The 27,499-nt window shown below is 42.2% G+C and overlaps 1 protein-coding gene across 5 annotated transcripts in view; it reads right to left on the bottom strand.

Moving 5' to 3' along the window:
* The window catches only part of itsn2a (intersectin 2a), a 46,052-nt gene that overhangs the window by 17,248 nt on the left and 1,305 nt on the right, over positions 1–27,499 (bottom strand). For 4 of the 5 annotated variants that reach the window (XM_075458879.1, XM_075458881.1, XM_075458882.1 and 1 more), the window contains exons 2-16: positions 23,327–23,398; positions 16,502–16,594; positions 16,318–16,381; positions 15,778–15,953; positions 15,293–15,505; positions 14,466–14,559; positions 5,154–5,296; positions 4,847–4,910; positions 2,474–2,611; positions 2,284–2,390; positions 1,446–1,708; positions 1,221–1,370; positions 982–1,122; positions 795–882; positions 560–699 (exon numbers count right to left, since the gene is read on the bottom strand). In XM_075458879.1, the coding sequence (XP_075314994.1) occupies positions 560–699; positions 795–882; positions 982–1,122; positions 1,221–1,370; positions 1,446–1,708; positions 2,284–2,390; positions 2,474–2,611; positions 4,847–4,910; positions 5,154–5,296; positions 14,466–14,559; positions 15,293–15,505; positions 15,778–15,953; positions 16,318–16,381; positions 16,502–16,594; positions 23,327–23,333 (1,881 nt within the window). In that variant the 5' untranslated portion in view covers positions 23,334–23,398. The remainder of the gene's footprint in view (positions 1–559; positions 700–794; positions 883–981; positions 1,123–1,220; positions 1,371–1,445; positions 1,709–2,283; positions 2,391–2,473; positions 2,612–4,846; positions 4,911–5,153; positions 5,297–14,465; positions 14,560–15,292; positions 15,506–15,777; positions 15,954–16,317; positions 16,382–16,501; positions 16,595–23,326; positions 23,399–27,499) is intronic. The other variant, XM_075458883.1, reaches the window with a different exon arrangement.

The following is a 27,499-nucleotide window of genomic DNA, read 5'->3' as shown; positions in this document are numbered from 1 at the left end:
ACAATAAAAAAAATGCAAATTATGGTAGTGATGAAAATTTTTGGAATTCGTTAATCATTTCTGTATTTCATCATACATATGAGCTAGTCCTAAAAGTAGAAAAAGAAAAAACAAATAAACAAACAAAACAAAAATATTACAGCCGGTAACTTATTTACTAAAGATAATGAGCCAAGATTAAAAAATCTCTGAGTGGAAAAAAAAAAAAGTGAACCTCAAGGATGATAAAAGGATGGTGGAATCAGGTGTTTTTCAGTTGGATTATGACAATCACATGTGGGTGCACTGTATTATTCATAAATGGAGATTTTCACAACATTATTGTTAAATGTTACATGGTCAGTACTAAGCAGATTGCTGAAGACCTCAGCCCTATCCAATCAATAAAACATGGTGGTGGTAGTGTTATGGTTGGGGCCAGTTTTACTGAATCTAAAACAGGACAAATTATCACAATGACGGAAACAACGAATTCTGAATTATATCAGAGAATTCGAAAGAAAAAATGTCAGGAAACGAAGCAAGCGTTTCAGAATCCTGGATTGGGCTGATCACTGACCTTAAGCTCCTTGTTGTACTGCTCAATCTCGGAGAGTTTGTCTGTGGTTTCTCTTTCCAGGATGTCAAGCTGGTCCTTCAGCCGGCGACAGTTCACACTCTTCTCTGACACACTCCCGGTTAGGGAGCTCACAGTCACCGCTGCGAGGCAAAAGTCAGAGGTCAGAGACACATGAGACGATTCAGCGATCCGATCTAATGTCTCTGTGTTACGTAAGCAGACGTTTGCCACTCACTGGAGAGTTTGTTGAGGCTGATGTTGCGCAGCTTCTCGGTCAGCTGCTGCTGTTCTGGAACCATTTGCGAGAGCTTCCTCTGCCATTCCTGCCATTCGAACAGTAAACAATAACAGTTGGGAAACACTCATGGGAACAATTCATTTGCAAAAAGTTAGACAGGGTAGAGGCAAAGAAAACTTTTAACCTCAAATTCAAGTTGAAGTGCGTTAATCTCTGCAATACGTGCATCCCTCTTCTGATTGACGAGGTCCACCTCGGCCTTCTGAATCCGCCTCTTGCTCTGAGCATCACGGAGCCGGTCTGAGATCTGCTTGTGCTTATTGCCCTGTGAGACAAGTTAAACACGATCACAACGTGCTCACGTTTGACCAACGGTCTAAAAAAAGTTAGTATGTAAGTTTATCGATGTGAGCAGAGTCTCACCACAGCCTCAAGCTCCAGCTCGAGACTCTTCTTTTTCGCCCTGAGTCGAATGATCTCCTCTTGCTCCCCGTCCTTCCTCCTTCCCAGCTCCTCTTTCTTCCCCCGCTCCCACTCTTCCCTCCTCTGGCGCTCCATCTCCAGCTTTGCTACCTGAAAGTACAAAAGCAGATGGTTACCATAGGCAACAATATTGACTCTCCACATCCCATAGGTGTGCCCTCTCACCTCCTTCCTCTCCAGCTCTCTCAGCCTCTCCTCCTCCCTTTGTCTCTCCATCTCTCTCTGCCTCTCCAACCGCCTCTCCTCCTCCAGCCTCCTCCGGTTCTCCAGCTCCCTGGCCTCCCTCTCCTTCCGATCTTGGGCCTCCCTCCCCTCCCTCTCTCTCCTCTCCCTCTCCTTCCTCCGTTCCTCCTCAAGAGCTAGCCGTCTTTTCTCCAGCTCGGCACTGCCTCGTGCAAAGTTTTCCTTCAGCTTGTCCTCATAGGAAACTGAGAAGGGGAGGAAGAGAGACGTGTGACAGGTGGAGATGATTAAGAATATAGCAAAGCATTATTATGTTGTTAGCACGCAAGCTAATTCTCCTAAATTTGAAAAACCATCAGCCTCCCAGTTATATTCTATGGTTAAGAGATGTCATATACACCACTTAAAACTAGAGAGACTCAGGTTTGTACTTCGTGGTTCTGCTGAAAAATTTGAGAAATTGTGGCGTCCCTTCCTGGACTATGCTGAATATAAGCTCTAAATCTCCTCATAAGTAACCGGCAGGTCTGCAGTTGTTGTCATTATTTCCTGGACAGACCGCATCAAGGTATCTTTTCATATTGAATTCCTAAGCAACTTGAATCCCCCCTTTGTTTAGTTTTTTTTCTCTGTGTTTTTTTTTTTTTTTAATCCTGTCAATTATTTATTTATATATTTTTTTTGTCCTATTGGTTATTTTGCTTGTAAAACACAAACATGTAATTTCCATTGAACTTATTTTTAAAACTGAAAACCAATAAACACACACACAAAAAAAAAAAAGAATATAGCAAAGCATTGAGTGTGCAGAATGCCATACCTCCGCTCTTGTTCTTTTGTGTAGGCTCTATCTCCGTTGTGTCTATCAAACAGGGAGCTGTGTAGGGCCCTGTTCCATTAACAAGCTCACCGGACTTAATTCCTCCCCTGAAATGAGAATAACGTGGACCGTTTGTGTTTTTTTTCCCCTCCATAATTCTTCCAAATTTGCACCTGGCTCTGTGCGTTACCTGAGAGAGGGAGGCAACAGATCTTGAGGCAGTGTGAGAGGTAGCGGGCGTCCGGTCTTAGCCATGTCCACCAGGTGCATTGCCAGAATGAACTCCTCCGCCCGTAGCTGGCCGTCCCTGTCCACATCCGCCAGGCTCCTGCATACAAATAACACAGTGCTGTGTGTGAGTAAGAACATAACGGTGAGGATATCAGTGTTTTACAATCGAATCCATGTACACATGTACAAGAGATATTTTAATATACAGCTGACATATCCAACATATAGGGAGAAACACAACCATAAATTCAAAACAGTTTGCTCTTTCTGGCCTTGATAGGGGTTTACTGTGAACCACAATGAATGGCTTAGCAATGCATGTTTAGCCAAGAGCAACAGTTTTCAATTTCAGAAAGGAGGCGCTCTCTTAACAAGGCAAGATTGCCATGGTAACTTAACCTGAACATTCAAAATGCTGCAGAGGAGGTTTAGGACTAAATGATGGCAAAAGAGCGCAATCCTTTCCCAGATTTTTTTTCCCTGATAATGTTTGCTGTAAAGGATGTAGATTCTCTGCTATGGGAATACATTATACATGCTAACCTGCTGAGCTGTGCAAAAAGCTACACAATCACAGCACAGCAAAATGAACTCAGTTGATGATGAAGGAAATGCATAAACACGTTTTTTTCACATGGAGTCCAAAGTGCAGCCATATCTGTTTTACACTGCTGGAATTGCAGTTAATAGGCCCTGGGTTAATGAACAGAAGTTGATCGCTAGGATAGAAATTATCTATGATTGGGACTTTAGGTTTTACCAAGCCAGTCAATGCAAATGAGGCCTATGTCAAATTTATGTTAAACCTGCCTGGCTGTATCTCTGTAGTGCAGAAATCCTTGAGGGAAATTAGAAAATATATGTTCACCAGCTAGATATTAACTTTGTCTGACATTTGGTGCTGGACTGGCAGTCCTGACTGCCGTTTGATGATGGCGAAGGAATCACGCATAATGGTTCAAGTGCTTACCCAATGAGAGTAGGCAAATATTAAACTAAGTTTGTGACTATGTCCTGCCTCTCAGTTTTATTGCTTTTTGTTGCAGTTTGCCCCATTGTTGTCATGTCTGAGTTTTGGTTATGTTTTTAGTTCCTCTTGTGTTTTACAGTCTTGTCATGTTTTGGGTTTCTTTCATGTCTTAGTTATGTTAGTTTTCAAGTCCATGTTTAGTATTTAGTTTTGCCATGTTTTGCCATTAGTTTCTCTTGTCCTGCCATCACCTTCACTCATGTGACCTGTGTTTTTCCCCTCAGCTGCACTCACTTGCCAATCATTCCTTTAGTATTTAGTTTCCAGGTTTCCCAGGTATCAGCGCCAGATCCTCACCTTATCCCCATGATTGTCACTTTTATTCAAGTACAGTTTGTCAAGTCAGGTTTGTCCTTTTGTTGATTCATAGTCATGTTTTTGTTTGTGTCATAGTCAAGTTTTGTTTTCACAGTTTAGTTTTTGTAATCCGGCCCAGCCGCGCCTTTTGTTTGTTCTCTTGGAAATAAATCAAGTTTTTGTTTTTGGAAAATCTGCATTTGGGTCCTCCTTCTCCTCGCACAACCACCGTCCATGACAATTATTAAAAAAGCCTGTTCAAACTAATGTGTTATTGCTCTACAACAGTAACTCTAAAGCTGGGGGATGGGTCCAGCGATCATTTTCCAGGGTGCTGTCAGACAGTTTAGGAGGAAAAAAAAACAATAGGCAGTATTGAAGAAGTGCCACTGAGCTACATATGCCACTATATGTTTGGTTTGTGATCCTACGAAGGAGGCTTCAGAAATGGTGCCATGATTGTTGCAAAATTTGCATTTCTATTCTGCTTTATAAGGTCATTTCATAAGAAAATAAATATTTGGAGGTTCTCAGACAATACACTTCATCTGAGCTGCTATCTTGAGACTTAATCAAAATTGCCTTTCCATGCAGAGCATTAGCAACGAGTTTCAGATATTTCTTTCATGACATCCACAACACATTGCATTGTATCAAACAAGTTTTAATGATTGCATTTTTCATTTTAGGACTGAGCTGGCATGTTGCAATCTTCAAGCCTTCACACTGAGCTAAATGAATGACCTGCTTTCTCAAGCAACAGATCTAACATTTAAATCTAGATCTGACTTTAAATGCCAACGATTTGACAGGGGATTTACCAACTGTTTACAGGTAATCAAATCCTTGTATTTTCTAAGATGTTAGACAATTACTTTAATTTTGTGATATTTAGCATCTGAAATATTGAAATGATTGCTACAAAAGTTAGAGTGATACAGTAAATGCTACGGATTAACTGTGACAGATGCAAACAGGCTGAAGAGTGATGCACCTCATGCTTACCAGATGGTAGCAAGCTGGGTCTGGGTCAGGTTTGATGCCATCAGTGCATTTCTAACTTGAGGTCCTGCAAAATAAAAATCCCAGCAATGTTAATTCACTCTGAAATTGATGTGGATGTGTGTGTTCCTGCAGAGTTTTATCAAGTGGGGTTAAGAGGAATCCCGAGTACATGAGTGCAAGTGTGCAAAGTGAAACTGACCCTGAGTGTGCTCTGTCAAACTTTGACAAGGCCACTCATGAGCAGCCAAGTGATTTCTGGGAACTCTTTAGGTTGGTGTATATGTGTTTGCGTGTATGCTGGACCCACCTGACAAGTAGCCACTCATGAGCTTGTCTAGCGTGTTGAACTGCTGACGGTACTTGAGCCTCGAGGCCTGCGGAACAGCCCAATCACCTGCACCCATCTTTGGAGAGTTGCTGGCCAATGACGTGGTGGAGGATGAATTTGAACTATGGAAAGAAAGAAGAAAGGAATAGCGATATGCCAAGATATTAGCAACTGGAAAATGAAACCGTAGGTGCTCAGCGTTTTCCTATTCGCTTGTATTTGAGCTCTAACTTAAAACCACTAATTGCTCTGAGACTCCCTGGTGTTATTTCTTAGCTCTTAATTAGCTGCAGAGGAAGCTAGTGTGAACGACCACGTAGACGACGACTCTCTGCAATGAGATAGAAATGTACTCTGGCTATACTAATCATTCATTCTGTTTTCATTATAAGCAAAGTCTCTGCAAGTATAGCAAAAATGCGGGCTGGATCCATGATGTTCATTTAAAAAGAATGTATTTTTTTTAGCTATTATTATAGCTGGATGGAAACTTGATATGAATCCAAAAAAAAAAAGAAATTCAGGGATAGAGAGTGGAGTTCTCTCTCTGCCTCATGCAGTTTTCTCTCTGTATTTATGAGTGTGTATTATTTAGTACTGCAAGATTTATGTTGAGAGTGGATAAATGTATGAATGCATGTGACTGTATTTGCTCAGGGGGAGACATTGTTTCACCAAATATGGCATGGGGTCACGTGTGACTGATGACGTCACCACTACCTGTATAAGAGAGATGTTATCTCTCATCTCTCTCTCTCTGTACCTGGTTAACAGTATGTGCACGTTACAATAAATAATGCCACGAGCTTGATGGCTAAAGAGACAAACGTCTGTTCATCATTAGAAATATTATTCCGCTGTACAGGTAGGCAAAAGGAATAAGCCTACCTGCTAACAGGTTATGGGCCCAGATCACCGAGAATAATTCGAAAGCTTGGCGAACACGTGCGTCGATAACTAGCAAGACTACGCTAGCATACAGAAGTAGAATTATCCACAAGAGCTAGTTTAGCAGAGGGAGTACCGGGAAGCTAAAGCTAGGCTGAAAGGAAGCTAAACTGGGCTACAAACACAAAAAGCCATGGCAAGCGGAAGCAAGAGCAAGTGGCCCACGTTTGACGGGAGAGCAGAGGAGTATGAGCTCTGGGAAGAAAGGATGCTGTGCTGCATGCACGAAGTGGGACTGAAGCAGACAATCCTCACAGAGCCCGCTGGACCACTGACAGTGGAAGAGAAGGCTAACGATGACAAGCTGAATGCAGACGCCTATTGTGCATTGGCGCCTCTACTTGACAATACGAGCTTGGGACTGATATTCAGAGACACGAAGGACAAGGGCCGAGAGAGTCTCAAAGTTTTAAGAGAGCATTACATCGGAAAAGGTAGGCCCCGGATTGTCGCCCTATACATAACAATGACTGCGCTGAAGAAAGCTGACGGCGAGACTGTGACCCAGTATATTATCCGAGCTGAGCAGATTAGTACGGCACTCAGGGGTGCAGGTGAAGCACCGAGTGAGGGACTGATGATGGCGATGATCATGAGAGGGTTACCGGAGAAATACAAGCCGTTCACACTGATGGTGACACATGGTTCAGCGGGCATGACACTGGGAGAGTTCAAGGCAAAGTTGAGAAATTTCGAGGCTTCAGAAGACTCAGACCCAGTCGCAGAAGAGGCGGGAGTAAGGGTGCTGAGAGCCCAAGCGACGCCAAGGAAAAAGACCGGGCCAGTGGAGATGGTGTGTTCGCGATGCGGAGAAAAGGGCCACAGAAGAGATGACTGCACAGAGAAAGTTTGGTGTAATTTTTGCAAAAGCAGGGGGCACACAGACAAGGCGTGCACAAAGAAGGAGCGTGAAGGGAGCGCCCGGTGTGCGTGTGTTAAAGATGGCGACGGCGGTGGTCGCAGAGCAGATCGTGGACCAGATGCCGCCCGGGGAGCTGCGGGAAGAGAAGACTACACCTTCAGGGCACAAACCGAAGATGCCAGCCTCTCAGGGCAGCGGCTGCAGATCCAGAGAAAGGGGCTGATAGTGGACACGGGCGCGTCGTCCCACATCATCAACGATAGGAACAAGTTCAAGTGCTTCGACAACACCTTCAAGCCGGAGAGACACAGCATGGAGCTGGCAGATGGGAAGCGTACCGTCGGGGTGGTGCAAGGCAGGGGAGACGCACAGGTATGCCTCATAAACAGCGAGGGGCGCCGGTGTACAGTGACTTTTAAGAACGCTCTCTACATCCCCTCGTACCCCCAAGGACTTTTCTCAGTGAAGTCTTCTACCACTCACGGTGCCAAAGTGTTCTTCAACGAAGGTAAAGATGCCATGGTGTTGCCGGATGGCACGAGGTTTGATATTTATGTATGTAAGAGGATGTACTACTTACAAACTGAGTATGATGTAGATGATGTGTGTCATGTCAGCTATGATATCCAGACATGGCATGAGGTAATGGGTCACTGCAATTATGAAGATATCTTGAAACTGCAGGATATATCAGAAGGCATGCACATTAAAGGTGCAAAGCGTAGGCCTGATAAAGAATGTGCAGTGTGCATAGAGGGAAAGTTCACTCAAACGAGAAACAGAGATCCGACTGATAAGGTAAAGACACCACTTGAGCTGGTGAACACAGACCTAGCTGGTCCAGTAAACAATGAGTCCATAGATGGTTTCAAGTACATGCAGTCTTTCACAGATGTGTGTACGGGGGCAGTGTTTGTTTACTTCCTAAAAGCAAAAAGTGATGTATTTCAGACCACTGAGAAGTATCTGGCAGATGTAGCATCTTATGGCACTGTGAAATGCATTAGGTCAGATAACGGGACCGAGTTCACTAACAGAGAGTTTCAGACACTACTGAGAAAGAACAAAATAAGACACGAGACTTCCTGTCCTTACTCCCCGCACCAGAACGGGACAGCTGAAAGGGAAGGGCGCACTCTCTTCGAGATGGCTAGATGTAAACTTATCGACAGTGGCCTACCTAAGAGTCTTTGGCACTATGCCATCCAGGAAGCAGCCTATACGAGGAACCGGTGCTTTAACAAGCACACAGGCACTACCCCGTATACAGCACTGATGGGTAAAAAGTGCAATCTAGCCAGGATGCATACATTTGGGTCAGTGTGCTATGCCTACCAGCAAGACAGAGGGAATCTAGATTCTAGGTGTGAGAGAGGACTCTTTGTAGGGCATGACAAGGGTAGCGCCGCCTATCTAGTTTATTACCCAGGTAAAGGAAAAGTGCAGAAGCACAGACTGGTGAAGTTTGTCACCAAGACAACCAGTGAAAATGAGACTCAGACACTGGAGCTAGAACTAGACCCCAAAGTAGATTGTGACAAGGGAGTAGAGACCCCACAGCCTAGTGTACTGAGCACAGATGTACAGACTGACGGTACACAGTCAGCACCAGAGTATGATGGCGAGAGGCATCCTGGAGTGACGTCACATGCCTCAGACAGTGGGAGATATCCCACCAGAGAGCGTAAAACCCCTGGGTATCTGAGAGATTATAATCTGGAAGATGCTGATGATGACAGTACACTCACTAGTGTAGATTGTTGCTACCGAGCAGTTTGTGGTGTACCTCTGACCTTTAAAGAGGCCATGACATCTACTGAGGCAGGAAAGTGGAAGAAAGCGATGGACGAGGAGATGAAGTCCCTAGAGGACAACCAGGCATTTACCCTGACTAAGTTACCAGAGGGCAGGGAAACAGTGGGGGGGAAATGGGTATACTCAATCAAGGGTGACATTGACGGACACGACCAGTACAAAGCTAGGTTTGTAGCGAAAGGATACAGTCAGAGAACAGGAATAGACTACGGCGAGACATTCTCACCAACAGCCAATCTTACAAGTATACGTGTAGTGATGCAGAAGGCAGCTCAAGACGATTTGATCTTGCATCAAATGGACGTAAAATCGGCCTATCAACACGCCCCCATTGATCGAGATATCTACATGGAACAACCTGAAGGTTACAAAAAGGAGGGAGGAAAGTTAGTATGTAAACTAGAGAAGTCAATTTACGGCCTGAAGCAGTCGGAGCGTAATTGGAATGAGATGCTCCACACATGTCTAGTAGATGACAACTTCACTCAGAACCCAACAGACCACTGTGTCTACACAAAAGAGTCTAAGGAGGCAGGAAAGGTAATAGTAGTTATCTGGGTGGATGATCTTATCATCGCAGCTAGCAATAACGAGAGTCTGCAGAAAGTGAAAAACATGCTCTCTACCAGATTTAAGATGAAGGATCTAGGTAGGTTGAAGTATTTTCTGGGCATGGATTTCAGCCAGTCTGATGGCTGTGTAAAAGCGTCACAAAAGAGGTATATTGAAAAGATACTGGAACGTCTCGACATGCAAGAGTGTAGGATTAGAGAAACACCATGTGACTCAAAGTAAGATTACTCTGAAGATGCACCTCAGTGTTTCCCATACATTGAGGAAACTATGGCGGCCCGCCATAGTTTCCTTTTGGCCGCCATAGTTTCCGAATCCCAATCATTTGAAACACAGCGATATTTTTTTTTTTTTTTTTTTTTTTTTTTTTTATAAACACAGCGATTTCCTCGAAAACCAACCAATATGACTATACAACAGGTGAATTAGTAATTAAACATGTCCTAAAGTGTGCAATGTCAGAGTTTTGAAGTTTAGTGGCAAAAAAGGTTTATGTGTTATTAGTCGCTGTCAGGGCGATTGACACACGTTATAGATCAGTGGGTGCGCGTGCATAAAGGTCAGCTGTAATCATCGGGATTTCGTTGACAAACATATTTTATATTATGAGAAATAATGTGAAATTTGAGCAATGACGAGTACACTAGTATGTTGTCCAGTATGTTGCTTAAAAAATAGTAAGCTCAATAGTTTCTGTTTAAAATAAGGTGTTTCATCCGTCCCGACTAGGCGGAGCTGGGTGAAGTTGGTTTTATATTCGACATTCGCCTATTTTCCGGCTTTGTAATTGTAATAGCGTCACGAAAACCGCACCAATTAGCCTCAGGATGGTATTAACATTTACAGAAAACTAAGACTAACATACCACAGGCTTTATCAACTCACCAAAGTAAGCAAGTCTGGCCAAAGATCAGAGTAACCGCGCCGAATATACTTCTAAGTGAACTACGGCAGCCGGAGCGCTTAGGGACCGTCGCAAAAGTGCAACGCCTTTTTTTGTTCTCACTGGATATTCAACCAATGAACACCAAACCACTTCTGATGGGTTTGTGAACTCACTATAAAGCTTTCACAGCCTTTTAGTTTCCAGAAAAATCATTTTAGGTAGAACATTTACTCAGTGTGCATAGTTAATTCCATTTTAGACTTTTATTTTGCAGTATCTCTCTTGTTTTTAAAGATATCAACACCAAACCACTTCTGATGTGTTTGTGAACTCATTGTGTACTTCCCACACCCTTTATTATCAAGGACAACCTTTTAATTATTTTTTAAAAAGGTATAAGTAATCAGTGTATAGGACTCAGTCTTATTTATGGCTTTTATTTTGTAATAGCCCTCTTGTTTTTAAAGATATCAACACCAAACTACTTCTGATGTGTTCCTGAACTCATTGTGTACTTCCCACACCCTTTGTTATCAAGGAAAACCTTTTCAAGTTTCTCAAAAAGGCATAAGTACTCATTGTATATGATCCATTCATATTTATCATGAAGTTTAGTTTTAACCTGTAAATATTTTCTATTACAATTGTTATCATTGGGTTTTAATGACAAGATGAGGTTTCCTTATAAGCCCACAAGGGTTTCTGACATCTCCAGCACACATTCCTTTTTTTTTTAATTTGTTGGGTTTTATTGTGTATTTTTATATATATATATATTTGAATGAATGTGTGCAAATCAATCAAATAAAATAAAATCTGCAGTCGCACAAATTTACGCCGCGTGAATTTACCCCCCCCCCCCCCCCCCATAGTTTCCAAAAATTCTGTGGGAAACACTGCACCTAAAATGTCTGATGTGAGGAAGTACAGGGAGGCTGTCGGCAGTCTCATTTACTTGACAACCTGTACACGCCCTGACCTATGTTTCGTGGTGAGCAAGTTATCACAACATTTTGCTGATCCTACAGATGAACACTGGGTTACGGTGAAACATGTTTTACGTTATCTCAGGGGTACTGCAGACAAACAGCTCTGTTTCAGAAAAAGCAGAGAGAGTCTTGGCCTATGGGCATATAGTGACGCAGACTGGGCTGCGGACGCTAATGACAGACGCAGTATCACTGGATATTGTGTGAGTATGGGTAAAGACAGCTCCCTAATCTCTTGGAAAGCCAAGAAGCAACCCACAATAGCACTTTCCATATGTGAAGCCGAATACATGGCTCTAGCTCTAACAATACAGGAGTGTATTTATTTGGAGCAACTTTTGAGAGGCATAGATACCTATGTGTACAAGAAAACAGTTGTTTATGAGGATAACCAGGGGACAGTTGCGCTTGTTAGGAACCCTGTGTGTAGACAAAGATGCAAGCATGTGGACATTAAATACCATTTCATTAGGTCTGTCATAAGGGAAGATAAGATGTCACTTGTTTACTGCCCCACAGATGACATGATCGCAGATATTATGACCAAGCCCGCCTCCAGACTTAAACTGAGGAAATTTGCAGGGGCCATGTTTGGTGTGTAAAATGTTGACATTTGACTATGCCATGTTTTTGTTTAGTTTATTTGGTTATGTAAAAGTTGTACAGTATACACGTCATTCATAAGTGGGAGTGTTGAGAGTGGATAAATGTATGAATGCATGTGACTGTATTTGTTCAGGGGGAGACGTTGTTTAACCAAATATGGCATGGGGTCACGTGTGACTGATGACGTCACCACTACCTGTATAAGAGAGATGTTATCTTTCATCTCTCTCTCTCTGTACCTGGTTAACAGTATGTGCACGTTACAATAAATAATGCCACGAGCTTGATGGCTAAAGAGACAAACGTCTGTTCATCATTAGAAATATTATTCCGCTGTACAGGTAGGCAAAAGGAATAAGCCTACCTGCTAACAATTTATATAAAAACATGTGATGGATTTGAAAATAAAAGCCTGTTTGTCGTGATATTAGGAAGAATAATGATGACTAACTGGAAGGTAAAAGTGATCTGGGTGGATCAACCTGCATTTACTTCCCATTTCTCTGATTACCTTATAGACGACTGGCTCTCCACCTACACCTGAGGTTGTGTAGAGGCATTATTCTAAACACTGAAAGCCGATCTCAATCCTCTCCTTTTCCAAAACCGCACATAATGCCAAGAGGAGTATCGAGGTTATTAGATACCCAAGGGAATCTGGCTCTCAGTGAAACAGCACACAACCTTCCAGGCCCTGGTTTCTTCTTTCTTTTCTCCTCATTACATCCCACTATTGTAACTATTTCAGGCGGAGATCAAGTTGTTCACACAAGACCATGAATGGAAGTGTGACTGACATATATGTAAAACTAGGAGCCCTTCCATTCGCTAACTCGTGTTTCCTCTTCCCTTTAAGAAATGTCCTAACATTTGGTGTCTGATAACATTGGCATTATCAGCATTTGATGTGATAAAACCCAATGGTGGAAAGTTCACAGGACTGGTCAAGTTAGTATTGTACAAGTGCTATATGTAATTTAATCGACTATCTGAAACCTATTTGTTATCTTTCCGAAATCCAAACATTTGATTTTCTCTTTACAATTGAAAAAGGTTAAGAACAGGACTAGCAGCTTTGTCAGAACGTAAATACTATGGGTGCACCATTGCTTTGAGCTTACAGCTAATATTAGCATACTCCCAATGGCACACATGCAGATATCTAAAATCCAGCCTTACTGATATCGGCTGGCAAATTTTGTATTGGTGTACATAATTATGAAAAGCTTCTTTTTTATGGATCATAAAGTAGAAAGAAGAATCACTTTATGTGGTTTAGAAATGGTGTCTTCACATAGTTTGTCCAGTAGAACTGCTTTGACTCTTTTGATTACAATTGAAAGTACAAGTCACAGCCGAGCAAATGGTGGTGCAGAGTCATTGCTGTCTTCAAAGTGAGTCACTTGCTGTTTTGCTCCAACGGGAATTCCCTTAAGCCTGATTCATTGTCGCGTGTATATTTGAAAGAGTGAAGGATTTTGTGTATGCAACCAACACAGTCAGGCTGGCATGCAGACCTCCAAAAAAACAGCCCTTGCGAATAATGCAAAACACAGATCTGATGCTAAGCCGATAAAAACACACCAGAGGCGTAGTGCTGCGGCACGTAATGTGACACACATCAAGTTCCGCCACTAACACCAATAGGATGCATCAAGTTGTGACTCATCTGACCACAAAGTTTGTGGGTTATGGTGGCTTCAGTTACAATTTTTCCCTAGTTATCGATTTTAAATCATTACATTTAAAAAATACGAGAAATGAATGCTCTCAGCCATGTTCAGACATCAATTTGTAAATGTAAAAACTAAACTTAGTTTCTTACTTAAAAAGCAATTGTTTTCTGGTTGTATTTAATGAGGACATTGTCTCTCCTCATTCATTTTATGTGAAATGTATTCAATATGATACGATGCTGCCAAATACACAGGGGAACAAAACATTAAAAGCTCCTAAAGCACCATATAAGAGGAGTAGCTATGCAAAGGGAGCATGGATGTACTTGTATGGAGCTGGTATAATTAAAGAATGTGTTTTTTTTTCCAGGAGGGACGATTCTTGAAAGCAGGACAGTTTTAGAAGTGATGGCGGGCGACGCATCGCGAGAGCCGACACACGGCCAAATGATTTTTAGAACATTTTTTCAGAAATAAAAATCAGGACGAAAAATGAACAACCTTCACAATGACCTCCTTCCACAAGAATGCCATCGGATTCCGGTTCTCCTGTGTTTGTGACTCAAAAACAAGGCCACTTCCTACTGCTGCCAACAAGAACATCTGATTTCAAAACGTCCTTCCTGCTCTCTTTGCTATCTAAATGTTTCATCTCTGCCTGTGTTCAGATTCTCAACCCCCCCCCCCCCCCCCCCCCCGCTCCCCCGAAATGATGCCTCCGTGTAAGCACTGAAAAAAAGGCTTAGTTGTTTTTGATGAAAGCCAGTGCTGTAACCTGCGTCTTTGCATAATTAAAGGTACATTCTAAAATACTTTGACTCATATGCAAAACGATACTCATGGCTCTAAATTCAAGAGTCAGCTCGACTTCCCCCCGCACCGCATACACATATGTACAGACAGCTGCGTTATATTCATTGTCATTCATGTTCTCACCTGCTCGATCCCAGGTCCAGCAGAGAGTTGGCCTTTGACATGCCCGTGGATGGAGAGAAAGCCATAGGGGAGGAGAAGCCAGAGAGGGGGGGGCCTGAAAATAAGGTTGGAGGCATTTTAAAACAATTTTGAACATTCAATATAATCTTTTAGTGCGCAAATGTAGATAAACACAGAGAGTGAGAGTGCACGTGCTTTTCTTAGACACACTCTCGAAACTTAGGTGAGCGCAGATGCCCTTGAATGCGCGAACATCTAATCTTATCTCTTCTTATCTTACAGTCGCTGCACACGGAGCTCCAGCAGCAAGGTGACTGACATCTGGCCAAAAACAAAGAGACTGCGGTTGTCTGCCTCACTGTACTAAAGGGGGTTTGTCTCATGAGCTGCGGCAGTGACATGTTTTCATCAGCACAGTCTCAGCTGAAGTCTCAGACAAAAATTGTGCTCGATTACACTGAGATTAAAGCTGGCAGACAAGGGACAGATGGAGGAGGGGTGAGATAAAAGAGAAGTCCTAACAGCAGATACTGTAAAAAGGAGAGAATTGCATATTCATATATGTACGATCCAGACAATTTATATACGTGCCAATCGTTTGAGCACATAAATGCAACTACCCTTAAAAAAAGAAAAAATAAAAAGTAAAAAATTGTATAAATGATGCTGTGGGAACAAAGCTCAAAATCATGGACAGGTACAAGTACAAGTACATTCTCCTTTTTGACCCAATGTCAAGTTTGAATCAACTGGTACTAATCCATTGGTCTGCATCTGTTTTGATTTGTCCAAGAACAAAATAGGAATGGTTCTACTGCAGAACCAACCTGCATTGTTTAGAACCAGGGGTGGGGTGAGGAGAGTGATGTTGCCGTTGGGGAGCCCAGCGTGTCCAAACGAGGTGATCAGGGGTAGAGTCATTGGTGCTGGCACCAGGGGTTGCATAGAGGGCAAAGGTTGGTTAGCTGGGATGGGTGTTAGGATGGGCATGGTGGGCATGGATGACAGACCAACTGACAGGTTTGGCATAGATCCCATTCCTATAACACACAAGTGAACATGAGGAGATCATGAGCACTGTTTAGAGGACAGACCAACATGTAAGGGTTACCATTGTTTTCTGAACTTACTGTAATTAGTACATGTTGTAAGACAAGCCATTTTCTTTAAAATATATATTTACCTTAATACTTAAAATAAAAAGCTTAAAAAGTGCAGTTTTTTACGACTGCTGGTGAAGAAATGCATCTGAGAGGTGGAGGTGTAAAGTTCAAAAGTGATGGTTTTTCATACAATTTTTTTTTGTTTTTACCAAATCGCGCTGATGAAGGGATTGTTGAGATGCTGTTGGAAGCAAGAGGCTGCTTCATGATGATCGGCAAGGCAGAGGGCAAGTTCAGCCCCTGAAGCTTGAGCTTAATGAGTTTCATAGCGATGGAAAACTCCAATCTGTCCATCTTCCCATCACCGTCTATGTCAGCTAGGTGCCTACAGGAGGAGGAAACATAGAAATCTGAAAGTTACAGCAACATTCCTTCTATTTTCCCCCCTAGATTGAGACAATAGTACACGTTACACAAGGGACAAGGCCCTGGTGGGACTGAATTCCAGTGGCATTTTTCACACAAAAGCCCCCACACACAGTGCTGTAATTACAGTACACACACACACACACACACACACACATAGTTTACTAGGTGTGGCAGGTTGTGAAGGAAATGAGTGCTCAACAGGAAGTGGAAAACAGGCTGATATACTAAACTGACTCTAACAAAAAGCTTGGGCCTACTGGCCCACTTGCTTAAGTTTCACAATGAATCTCGAAAAGAATTCATGAAGTTTTTATAGTTACCAAATCTCAGCCAGGACAGAAGCAGGGAGGCCAGACTGTAGAAAGAATTTCCTGGCTTGTTCTCCTGCGGACAAACATCAACCACAGCTGCTCAGAGAGCTGGTAACCTGATACAGCTCTATTATAGGTGCTAAATGTAATTCAGAACAAAGTGTCGAGCCCGTTTGTTGTGACAACAGCCTACCTGAAACATATCCAAGGATCGGTGCAAGGGTTTCAAATTGTTTGTCATGTTTCCCCCTCTCCTCTGGAGTAATGGCCCACACACTGGTTCCACCTGGACAGAACCAAGAGAATCAGTTAGCACAAAGTTAGCACCCACCAAGGGCTGAATGCAGGGGAATTTTGGGTTTGACAGATACAGTAAATAAATTCTGAGTTTTTCGTTGTCATCAGACCGATGCTTTATTTTTTTTTTGAAAGAGTTAAGAACAATATTATAAATGTGTATTGAATCCATAAAATGATCCTAAAAATGAGTTTACGGCAGAAAATGCACATAAAGCAGTTTTATGGCTGAAAAAAGAATGTTGTGAACTTTGAACCCTGATTGAGACACTTCTTCACGTTTTCATGAAAATGTTAATGATAACATAACCCGTTTGAGACAGACCATAAGAGCGTGCCAACAACATCAAAGCCCCAGTTCCCAGCCTTTTTGGCTCCTGGCCAAACAAAACCAAATATCTGTGCTTACGGTCCCTCCACACTGGTTGCATGCCCGTCTACCAGTTTGAATGACTTCAACTTTACAGTGATTTCCCCTATAACTCTTGCTGGTATTGGTCTTTTTTTTTTTTTTGTTCAAAGCACTCTGAAATAATGAATACAGGAGAAAATAGCAATGATTTGAGCTCATAGTTTTATTTGTACCTTTTAATAAAGAACAAGAATGAAATAAAAAGGATAAATACGTGTCATTTGTCATCTGAAAAATGGCTACAAAACAAAACAGAACGAAATCTTCATCTAATGTGGCAAAGTGCTCAACATAACAGAGGAAAGATATAGAAATTCACAAGTGCAATCTGATCCACCCATCAACAAAACGAATACAAACTAGCATTCAGATCCTCACAGCAGAAATGCCAACACCAAGTTCAGCTGAGTAGTGTTTATCTAACCATCTACAATGTGTGCATAATTTCCATCCCAGATGAGATCTCCCCCTCAGATGAAACCTCACTAAACCCGCTTGAGAAAATGATTAATGTATAAAACTGTCCACTCAGCTACTTTTCACCTCGCTCTGCTCTCACAGTATCTCACCGTGAGTTCAGAGTTGGCCATGAATTAAATATGAGGCCGACCATGCTGTGTGAAAGGTATGAAACTCTTAATTCTTAATCAACTGCACAAAATGCTTCTTAATAAAGGGGGGCTAAAGATTGCAATTAATTAATCATCAGGGATGATATCAATTAATCAAACCGTAGCACTATAAAAAAAAAAAAATTTCACGAGAACTTGAAAGCTCTAAAGCTGTTGGTTGGACAGAGAATTCACATATTAGCTCCCACTTTATAAGGGTCATTGAATGACAGCGATGACGATGGGGCGAGAGTGACAGATGATAAGACTTAAAATAAAAGAAAGAAAACAAAAGAGGAACCGAAATCAGAGTAGCAGCATTATTTAAGGGAAGAAAAATATACAGCTTGGTGTAAGAAACAGCTACAGACTAAACTGGGACAAAAACACAAAAAAAACGTTCATTTTGGGCTCACTTCTTGACCACCTCATCCTCCTCTGCTCGACAAACAGACTTTCCTGATGCCAACAGCAGTTACCATAGCGATAAAGATTGCAAACAAAACGTGTACATTTCTTCCAAAACTGCGTGCAGCTGAGACAGGATAAAAATAGAACAATAAGATTAATTAGCTTACCAGGGCCCATGATAAAAGATAAACCCATACTGTATTAAATCTTTGTTGAGCATGTAAGATGGCTGCTGACAGACTGCACATTAATCTCAGTGTAAAATCTGATTAATCATTCCTTCCTGTATCATAATGAACTGCAGTGAGGTCATCGTATCATCGTGGTCTTCTCATAGAAATCTTTTTCTACCCAGGCATCAGGAACATTTTTAACCTTAATCTGCTCTTTGTTTTGCTTTGGTATTTTCACAATACTGTCAGAGTTAGCTGCATCCCTATTGTTTGGTTCATAGACATAGACAATATTGACAATAACTGTAGTATAGCGTCCTATTGTGTGCATACTTTCAGCCTACTGTCAGCACAACTGTGTATAATAAAGCTGATCTCATTTACATATTTTTCTATGTTATTAGACAACCGAACGAGCCTAACACCGTGATTTACAATGCGGCCCATTAAGACAACATATTAACCATCTGTCGCTGAAGCGCAATAACGTTTGACAAAATGACCGTAAAATTACCTTCAGCCCCACAATCATCAATGAGCCTTTAAATCCCATGAGCCTGCCGTCAACCAGTTGTCCTTCCCGGTAACTTCCTGCCTAAAATGTTCACTGATACTTTTGCAGGGATGTCCCTGGACATGTTTTTTGATAGGCACTAACCACAGCATGAAACCACAGCGGTGAAAATATTAGACAGGAAGTTACCTTGAAACTTTTCTCTATGAATCAACTATATGTGGAGGTAAACCTTGAGGGATCACTCCTCTCTTTATATATCTAGTAGTTGGAAAATATTCACTTAAGTAAAATAAAATGACAGAAAACAAACAAAAAATGTATTTATAGATGCTGCAATGTAAACATCATTTTTCAGGCTATTGTAGGTTTAAGCCTTCACAGATATGGCATCTAGGCTGTAATTTATTCTGCAGGCTCAGGAAATACCACCCTGCCCATGATGGAACTTCCACCCCAGCACTAACCCAAACAATCCACCGGCTCTTGTCGACCGCACACAGACATACTTCACATACATCTCTGAGGAATGACGCAATGCACTGATGAGCTTGAGTAGCAGCACAGTGTGTCGCCAAAAGATGAAAGTGGAGCAGCTATGGAGTTAGGGGGAATTTTCCAATATGTGGGAAGTGATGTGATCTGAAATTGGCTGCTATTTGCCCTGTTAAGTAATGCCAGCAAACACACTGGACCACTGCCTTGAGCTGGTTTCACTATCTAAACAAACTGTCCAACACCACCACAGCAACACCTGTTCGGGGATATGCTTTTCCCTCACAAAGATGATGTTAGCAGCTCACAGTGCCTGACCTACTTATGGCATTGTCAGCAAAAACGCAGGCATAAAAAAAGTAGTGCAAAGTAATTAATCTCACGCAGAGATGTGAGTATTCCTCACATTGTCTCATTGGCTTTAAAAAGCCTGTGTTTGGAGCCATTGTAAGTGAGAAGGGCGGCGATATTGAGCACAGTGCCACTGGGACTAGCATGGCCACATCCGCAGCCTTTCAGTTCATTCAGTGTGTGTAAATCAGAGAGGTCTGAATGCTGTAATAAGTGGGACACTGCAAAGCTTCTTACACAGCAATGGCTGAATTCACAGGGGTCTTCTCTGGTTTGACATTTTTTGCTGCTGGAACAAAAATGTGCCAGATTTCTGATTTACTATGAATAGGCTATAGGATTATGACTTAACTAACACAAATTTGCCAGGGTACTGGCCAAAAGTCAATGCCATATTAAGTACTCCTCTGCTCCTCATTAAGTCCACCTTGCTGACAAATTAACACTCAATCTATCACATTAAAATTAAATCTTGTTTAATGTGGCAGGTCACGCCTGACACCACGGTGGTGTTAAGTGTCATGCAGGGGATGAAGCTCTCTCATTGGGGAACAACCACTGCACTCACTTGTTACTCAAAGCAGCCACACACTTAATTATGTATAACTTTAAGCCTTACTATATTACTGTACGAATGGGTGAGTTTTATAAAAATGTACCTTGTATAGTTGTCGTAAAAGAAAGGGAAATCAGATATATGGACGTGGGTTTAAGTACCAGGCTGTCAACATGCTTGTTTCTGTGTAAAGTGAGGCATTTTTTTGGGGGGGGGGCTTTTTATGCCTTTAATGGACATGACAGTTGGAGAGAGAGGGAAGACATGCAGCAAAGGGCCATTTGGTGCGGGACTCGAACCGGGGCCAGCTACAGTGAGGACTATAGCCTCTGTACATGGGGCGGCTGCTTAACCCACTACGCCACCGACCGCCCCAAAGTGAGGCATTTTTAACAAGGGAATCTTTGGTGGGTGTCTTAGCCTCAAGTAATATTCTATATAACATCTAATTCCTCTAAAATTAAACATAGAATATATCGTTTGTTAAAAAATGTATTTGACAGCTGGGATAGACTCCAGCCTGGTTGTTTTGACAGGCAACAAAAATGACAAAATAGGTCAAATCTTATCATGCAGGGAAGAAGTGTACAGGTGAAGGTAGAGACAAAAACAGATCATATTGTATAAATAACTCAAGTGCAACCCAAAGGAAATTGTATTCGGACAAATTAATTGAAATGAACAAAGTAGGCCCGTATTCTTGCAGGCTGCTATCCAAACTACAACACTGAGCGGAGTATATAAAAACAACGCCTGTGCAGCAACCTGGAACACAAAGCCTGAGAGAAAACACAAGAGCCCTTCAGCCAATATTGACAGAATATAACATGGAGTCCAACCACAGAAAAAAAAAAACAACACTGTACACACACATGGAAAGGCTTCCACAGCAACGTCACCTGTGCAGAATTTAAACCAACTCTACCACATCTCGCCTCCAAAGCAGCTACCACACAAAGAGCCTCTGCCCTGTGTGCTTTCTTTTCCTTTTGTCAGCCTGCGTGCTGTTGTCTAGGTGCTGCCAAGTCCTTAATCAGGACACGCTCGAGCCAATCCCCCAAACACCACGCTCCAGTCTACTGGGGGAGACCACATCTCTGATTTCTTAACTATTTACATATCATGCACTTCACTCGAGGAAGGCAGGTTGATGCTTTAAAAAACAACAACAAAGGGAATCAATGAGCTCTGCAGACTGCAGTGTTTTAGGCCCAATCCTATTTCCTGCCTTTGGCTCTAACCCTGTTGTGCAGAGGTAACGTGCCCCTTTTTCTTTTGGGGATCATGAAGTAATGATCTTATGGCCCATTCAAACGAGGATTTAGGATCCTTAAAAGAAAAAGGACACCTGACCTCTACAAAAGGGTTTAGATAGAGCCAAGTGGTAGGAGGAAGGGAGGAATTGTTTTGGGCCTTGGTCTACACAAACAAACACATTCTACTCTTTTCCATTAGGATATTTGGATACCATCCGGCTGGTTGTGTAAATTCACAGATAAATGGATTTAAGAATGCACCACTGATAGCATAATCAACAGATTAATCTCACAACATATATCGAATATATATCGTGTGATTCTTGACTCTCTTTTTTGCCCTCATGTCACTTCAACGAATGCATTTAACAGAGTGTAATTGTGTGGCTTGGCACTTAGTTTCAGTGCAGAATTAGTCATTAGTCATGAGGACAAGATACATCTAACACACATGAATGCACGCCCTTTCTGTAAGGCATATCCCATCGTGGGCCATGTGGAAGGAAAACTAGGCTCCAACAAGATTAGAGGAAGACCCCAAAAACAAAAACCAACAACTAAAGACGATACGATTTGCTCAGCAATAAGAGTTAAAAAGTTAAATTTCTCACACTCCTTCAGAACTTTTTTTTTTCCGTGAAGGGAATATAATATAACACCCAGCTAATTTCCAGGACAAAAAGGGGATTAAAGATGGGTTCAGCAAAAGACTTATCCTTCTACTCTGATGGCAGATCAATATCCGATTAACATGATCTCACACATCGGCGTCGCGAGACCCTTTTCACGGGGGCACGTGCCCCCCTGTAGATCTGAGGTGCCCCGGTATCAGTGAGGTGCACAGGAGAAAAAAATAATATAGGCAAATATGATTTCATATTTCAACATGATTTTCTGTATAATTCGTCATTTTGATTGAAGTTTCCAAAAATAAAGTCTTCAGAGTCAATCATTCAGATTCACCAGACACCTGGAGATTTAGGCAAAAGGGAGGGGCGCGGGCGTTGCGGGGGGCAAGCAGCACGCTTCACTAGAAAAAAAAAAAAAACAAGCATGCACGCGACCGGGCGGCAGAGACACTGTGGGAGTAGAGCGACTGCCCTGACTGCCTGGAAAGGTGAGCTTGAAATGAGTACACAGTGCCTAGGCTACAAGACATGATCACAATCAACTTCTCTCGAATCCAATGTCGAGTTTAGGACGTTTAGTGACCATAAATAATCTGACAGCCAGCTACTGTGCCACGTTTAGGTAGCAAAAAAAAAAAACACAGACAGCCAGCTAGCTTGCAGTCAACGTTTTACATGGCTCAGGTTGTTTTGTGGTAGGCTACCAAACTAAGTTACAGGCAGCTGATGACATTTCGTTTTATCAAGCAAGATGAATGATGGAAATAAAGCACAATTCGAATTATTCACCTGCATGTTGTGTTAAAATGCAGACAATTCGAAATGCCTACGGAAAAGAGGGAGAGACAACTTAAGGAGGCAGCTAATTTAGCTGCCTCCTTAAGTTGTTGAGAGGTCCTTCTCAAAGCTCAAGATTGTGAAAACCAGGCTTAGAAACCAGTGTGGGCAAGAACGGCTGTCCGACCTCCTCCAAAGAAATAACTGCAAAAAAAATTTTTTTCTGTGCCCCTGTTGTGCCCCTGTATAGTATTGGGTCAGCTGACGCCCCTGATCTCACACCTCACACGCTGCATTTAAGGCAGGCATTCAACAGAAAGAGGATTCAAAATGACAGACACAGAGTCAGTCAAATGTTTTCCAAAACGGTGCCTGACACAATAGCTTTGTCTCATTAATCTGCTCTCTTCCTCCATTCATCCACTTGTAATGAGTGTCTATTTTCATCTCCAAATTGTTGTCCCAACCGAATACCACATTTGCCTCTATCAAGTGCTCAAAGTCGCGCACACTGAGGACACAAACGCCGTTCTTACCATTCATGGCTGCAGGTGGAAAGCACGGGCAGAGAGGGAAGTCCTCTGCTCAGCTGGCTAGCTCTCAGACATCTGCAGAGAAAGAGAGAGAAAGACCTGAGTGTGTGCGCACCACAAAGCAGTGGATCTAAGTGAGGACTGTGTGTGTAAACCAGGAAGAGAATAAAATGATACAAATGCCAGCAAGGAAAAAACAGAGGATCGGTACAGTGAACGGCTAACATGGTGGGGGTTGACAGAGTGACTGAAGGACAGATGGGAGGGGAGACAGACAATGCGAACAGAGTGGATAAAGCAAGAATAGGACAGACAGCTAAGAGATAGAGAAGATGGAGAACTGATGGTGGTCTGTCAGAAAAGAAGCCTTTATCATTGCCTGAGATCACAGATGGCGGCGAAAGCCTTTGCAAAGCACAGCGTGTCTGTAGTTCTGCACCGTTCGTCTGTCTGTTACATTTGGCTTTCTATGCAAGTGCCATCCAGTTTGGAATTATCTCGTACTAAGAAAACAAATGTTTGTTAGTGATATAAGAATGCGTCTTATCGCCAATAAACAGTAGATACGTCACAGTCTCCCAAATCGGCAGTGCATTCTGTCAGATGTAAACAAACGTTGAAAGTGAAAAATGCACTTGTTTCTGAATTTGATTTCAGTAAAAGGCCCTTTCACAAAATCTCAAAAGTGCACCCAACAGCAAATACGGGCCGTCGCTGTTGACTGTTGTGGCACCTTGAAAGAACATGAGACTGCCCGCACAGGATGTGGACTGTTCCAAACTTTTTGTGACCCGAACACAAATGGAATATCTTTTAAAGATGGATTCTCTTGTGATGGTGATGTAGGGGATCTTTTGAGAATTCAGCTGCTTTGCAAAGCCAATCTCTCTGCTATTCAGTCAGTAAGATGGCAAAAAGAATAACAATTTGGATTCTTTAGATCACAAGACAGCTTTGCACTTCAACTCAGTTGATTTTTGATGAGTTTTGTTGTCTTACATAATGTATTTAATGGTTTAAGATTTCTGTCATATAAAACACACAATGTTTCTTTTCAGGGTATTAATTATTAAGGTGTCTCTAAACATTGATTACTGGCTCAGGCTGAGGGAGAGGTGTAGGCAGAAAGCCTGATATAATGAAAGAGATGTTCAGGTGAATACTGCTGGATGTTGTGTGGGTGGACTATTGTGGACAATTGTGCCCGAGGCCTCGTTGAAAAACCTGTTTACTCCTCCAGTCTGAAAGCCAGACGGTCTCCTTTTTCTATCATATGCCCTGCTTGGTGCTCTAAAATTAAACAATACATTTAAGTTTGGGGAGCCTTCAAAACGTGGCATTTTCCAGAGTGGAGTGGTCATGGCAACAACCTACATCTTGATAGGGTAAAGAAAAGTGTCAAGAATTATGACCACAATATAGCAGAGAGCACAAAGCGTAAACAAATGCAGATTTATGGCAGTGCATTTTGAATCCGCAGAGGTCTGTAAGTGGGGAGCATGGCCCACCTGATGAGATTATTCCAAGATCTCTGACAGACTCCCAGGAGGTGGAAAAGACATGAGCCCATTGAGGCAATACTTTGGAATTTGAAAATGATCCAGTGGGCATTGTTTTTGCTTTTTTTTTATGGAACCACAACTATAGAGGGAGTTTTTACCCTCTATAGTTGTCATTACTTCTACTTGGTCACTCCTTTTTATTCTTAAAAATAAAAAAGGAATATCTTGTTGTTTCTGAATCCTTTTCCAGTTCAACTTTTACTCTTACCGTATTCTTGATCATTCACGCTTGCTACAGCTTCGAATTGAAAACGTACCCTTCTTATTAGATCCAGTTTATCTCTGGTAACATCCTCGGCTCAGTGTCTTGTTTCTGCTGTTTATTCCATCAACCTGGTGACTCCCTTTATGCAGATTTGAATAACTCCCTGCACACAGACCTCCCCCTTATATCCTCCTGCTTTATAAATCTATTTCTCTCTCTCCAAGACCATCACATTGGCTGGGATTCCTGTCAGGTCCACTATTCTCTGCTATCACTAAAATCACCAAATCCTTCCTTTCACACCCTCCCCTCACTTCACCATCCCCTCTATCTTTTCAGTTTCTACTGGTCTATTTTCTATCCATTCCTCAGTCAGACATGCATCCCTTCTAATATGACTCTCACAAAATTTCTCCTCTCCTTGTGCTCTTGATACACTGTTGCTCCATGACCTGCCTCCCTGTTTTTGTGCGAATTCCTGAAGGGGAGACTACAGCTATCTGGTCGTATAAATCATTGTCTGCACATGCAAGCACTGCCAATTACTTAAGAGAAATGAACCGCGCACTGTGGTCCATGTCTCTGCACGCCCTTGATGCCTGCACTGTAGCCTGCGTGCAAATTCATTCGCCACATGGGTAAATACGTAATGCGTGCACAACCGAGCAATAACAAACATTCAGGTTTCAGAATAATAAATTAATCAAACTAAATACTTTGCAAATGTATGAACAGAAAGGGAATGCTTAAGCAAAGACACTTTTTCTATTTCTGCGTATGACATTATTGTGGATAATTTGTGTTAGTCATTTGTTGTCAGGTTGATTAAAAACCCAAAGCTCAAATATATCACCGTATTTTCCAAGGCTGGTAAGGGTCATAATGCAATATATGCAATATACAAAAACTGAAGACATTCTCTGATCTGACTCTCTCAGGATCCACTGTAAACGCACCGTTGCTCTTACATCTTCAACGGAAGTTCTGGAAGGGCTGCTCATGAGAACGCAACTGTTAGAAACATTCGCTCCTGTCTTGCAAACAAAAACGCAGCAATTATCACAACGTGAGTCCAGTTTTTGCCCCGCATCCTGTGTCCTCTGAGCTCTGCATTATTTCACTTGTGAGAACACGTCTCCGGCAGAAAAAAAAAACTCTCACTGTCAAGCTCATGTGTAAACAGTGACTGCAGAGAAAGTCCAGGCCTGATTCAGAGCGTGAAATTTGAATGAAATTGATTCCCTCACTATTTACACCCAGACACAGAAGTTAAATGGCACCCTGCGCAGTGCGGGTGTTCGTGTGTAAACTGTTTAAGTGTGCCTTTAGCTCCCTCATGCAAACATGTCCTATGAGGATATTTAGCAAACACTCATCCACCCTCATAGACAAATACTTAAATACCCCGAAGTGTGTGTGGTTTTAAATACGAGATAGCATTAGCTATTGGCTATGCTAAAAAGTCCTCACTGTTCAAACAGGACATATCCTGGACAGAATCAACACTGAATCAACAGAAGGAATAGAGGACACCCTCTACATCAACAAAAGGACACCCTCTGCCACAAGACAATGTTTCCCTCTGTGTGTTCGTTCCACCAGAATATCATTGGTAAGCAAACATTGGTGGCAACAACAATTACCAGCCACTGTTGAACTTATTAACATGTATAAGCAACAAAAATACTACTAAGGTGAGGAGAGGAGAAGAAAAGCCATTAAGATTAAAGATTTTAAGCAAAGGGTTTGATTTATTTCAGGTGATAAGGAAGGGTGTAATATAAATGAAATGTAAATGAGCTGACATGTAGCATTTCAAGCTTTTGGATTTGAGCATCAGTGCATGTCACGACAGGGTTCAGTGGTTTGCTTTGCTGACCCACAGCACCGAGGTAATCAAAGAACCTTTGACTGCCCAGCATGCTGATTGACACCTGTGTGCGCCACACAGGAGCAGTTGGATGTGGCATATCAATGCGTCGGCCTGTGTGCTAGAGTGTGTCTGACACACACTCCACACACAGAGGAAGACTCTGTTCTGGGAGACACAGCCCAGGAAGCTTTGCAGAGCCTGGGGAAGAAAGACGTCTGTGTGCTGAAGGTGAAAATCGGGGACATTTCCGCCATAAAAATCCTTCATATTCTTTTGATACATTTGTGGGTCAGCTCAATGAATCAGTCTCTTTTCCTCCCCGTTGACTCCCCACCCCGCGGAATCTAAAACACACGCTCAGCAGCACGTTTCGCCCACATATCACAGCATTATTTTTCTGACTAACTTTAAGACTAACGTCAAACTAACCACCAGAAGACATTCACCGTCATACCACTGCAAACTCCATATATGAATGGCCCCCTAAGATACATACACTTCCCACTTCCTTCACAACAATGAACGGGCATATGGGC

Source organism: Odontesthes bonariensis, chromosome 24, assembly GCF_027942865.1.
Source record: "Odontesthes bonariensis isolate fOdoBon6 chromosome 24, fOdoBon6.hap1, whole genome shotgun sequence".
Lineage (NCBI taxonomy): Eukaryota > Metazoa > Chordata > Actinopteri > Atheriniformes > Atherinopsidae > Odontesthes > Odontesthes bonariensis.
The sequence above is the reverse complement of the archived record's forward strand: the minus strand, read 5'-3'. Positions and strand labels throughout refer to the sequence as shown.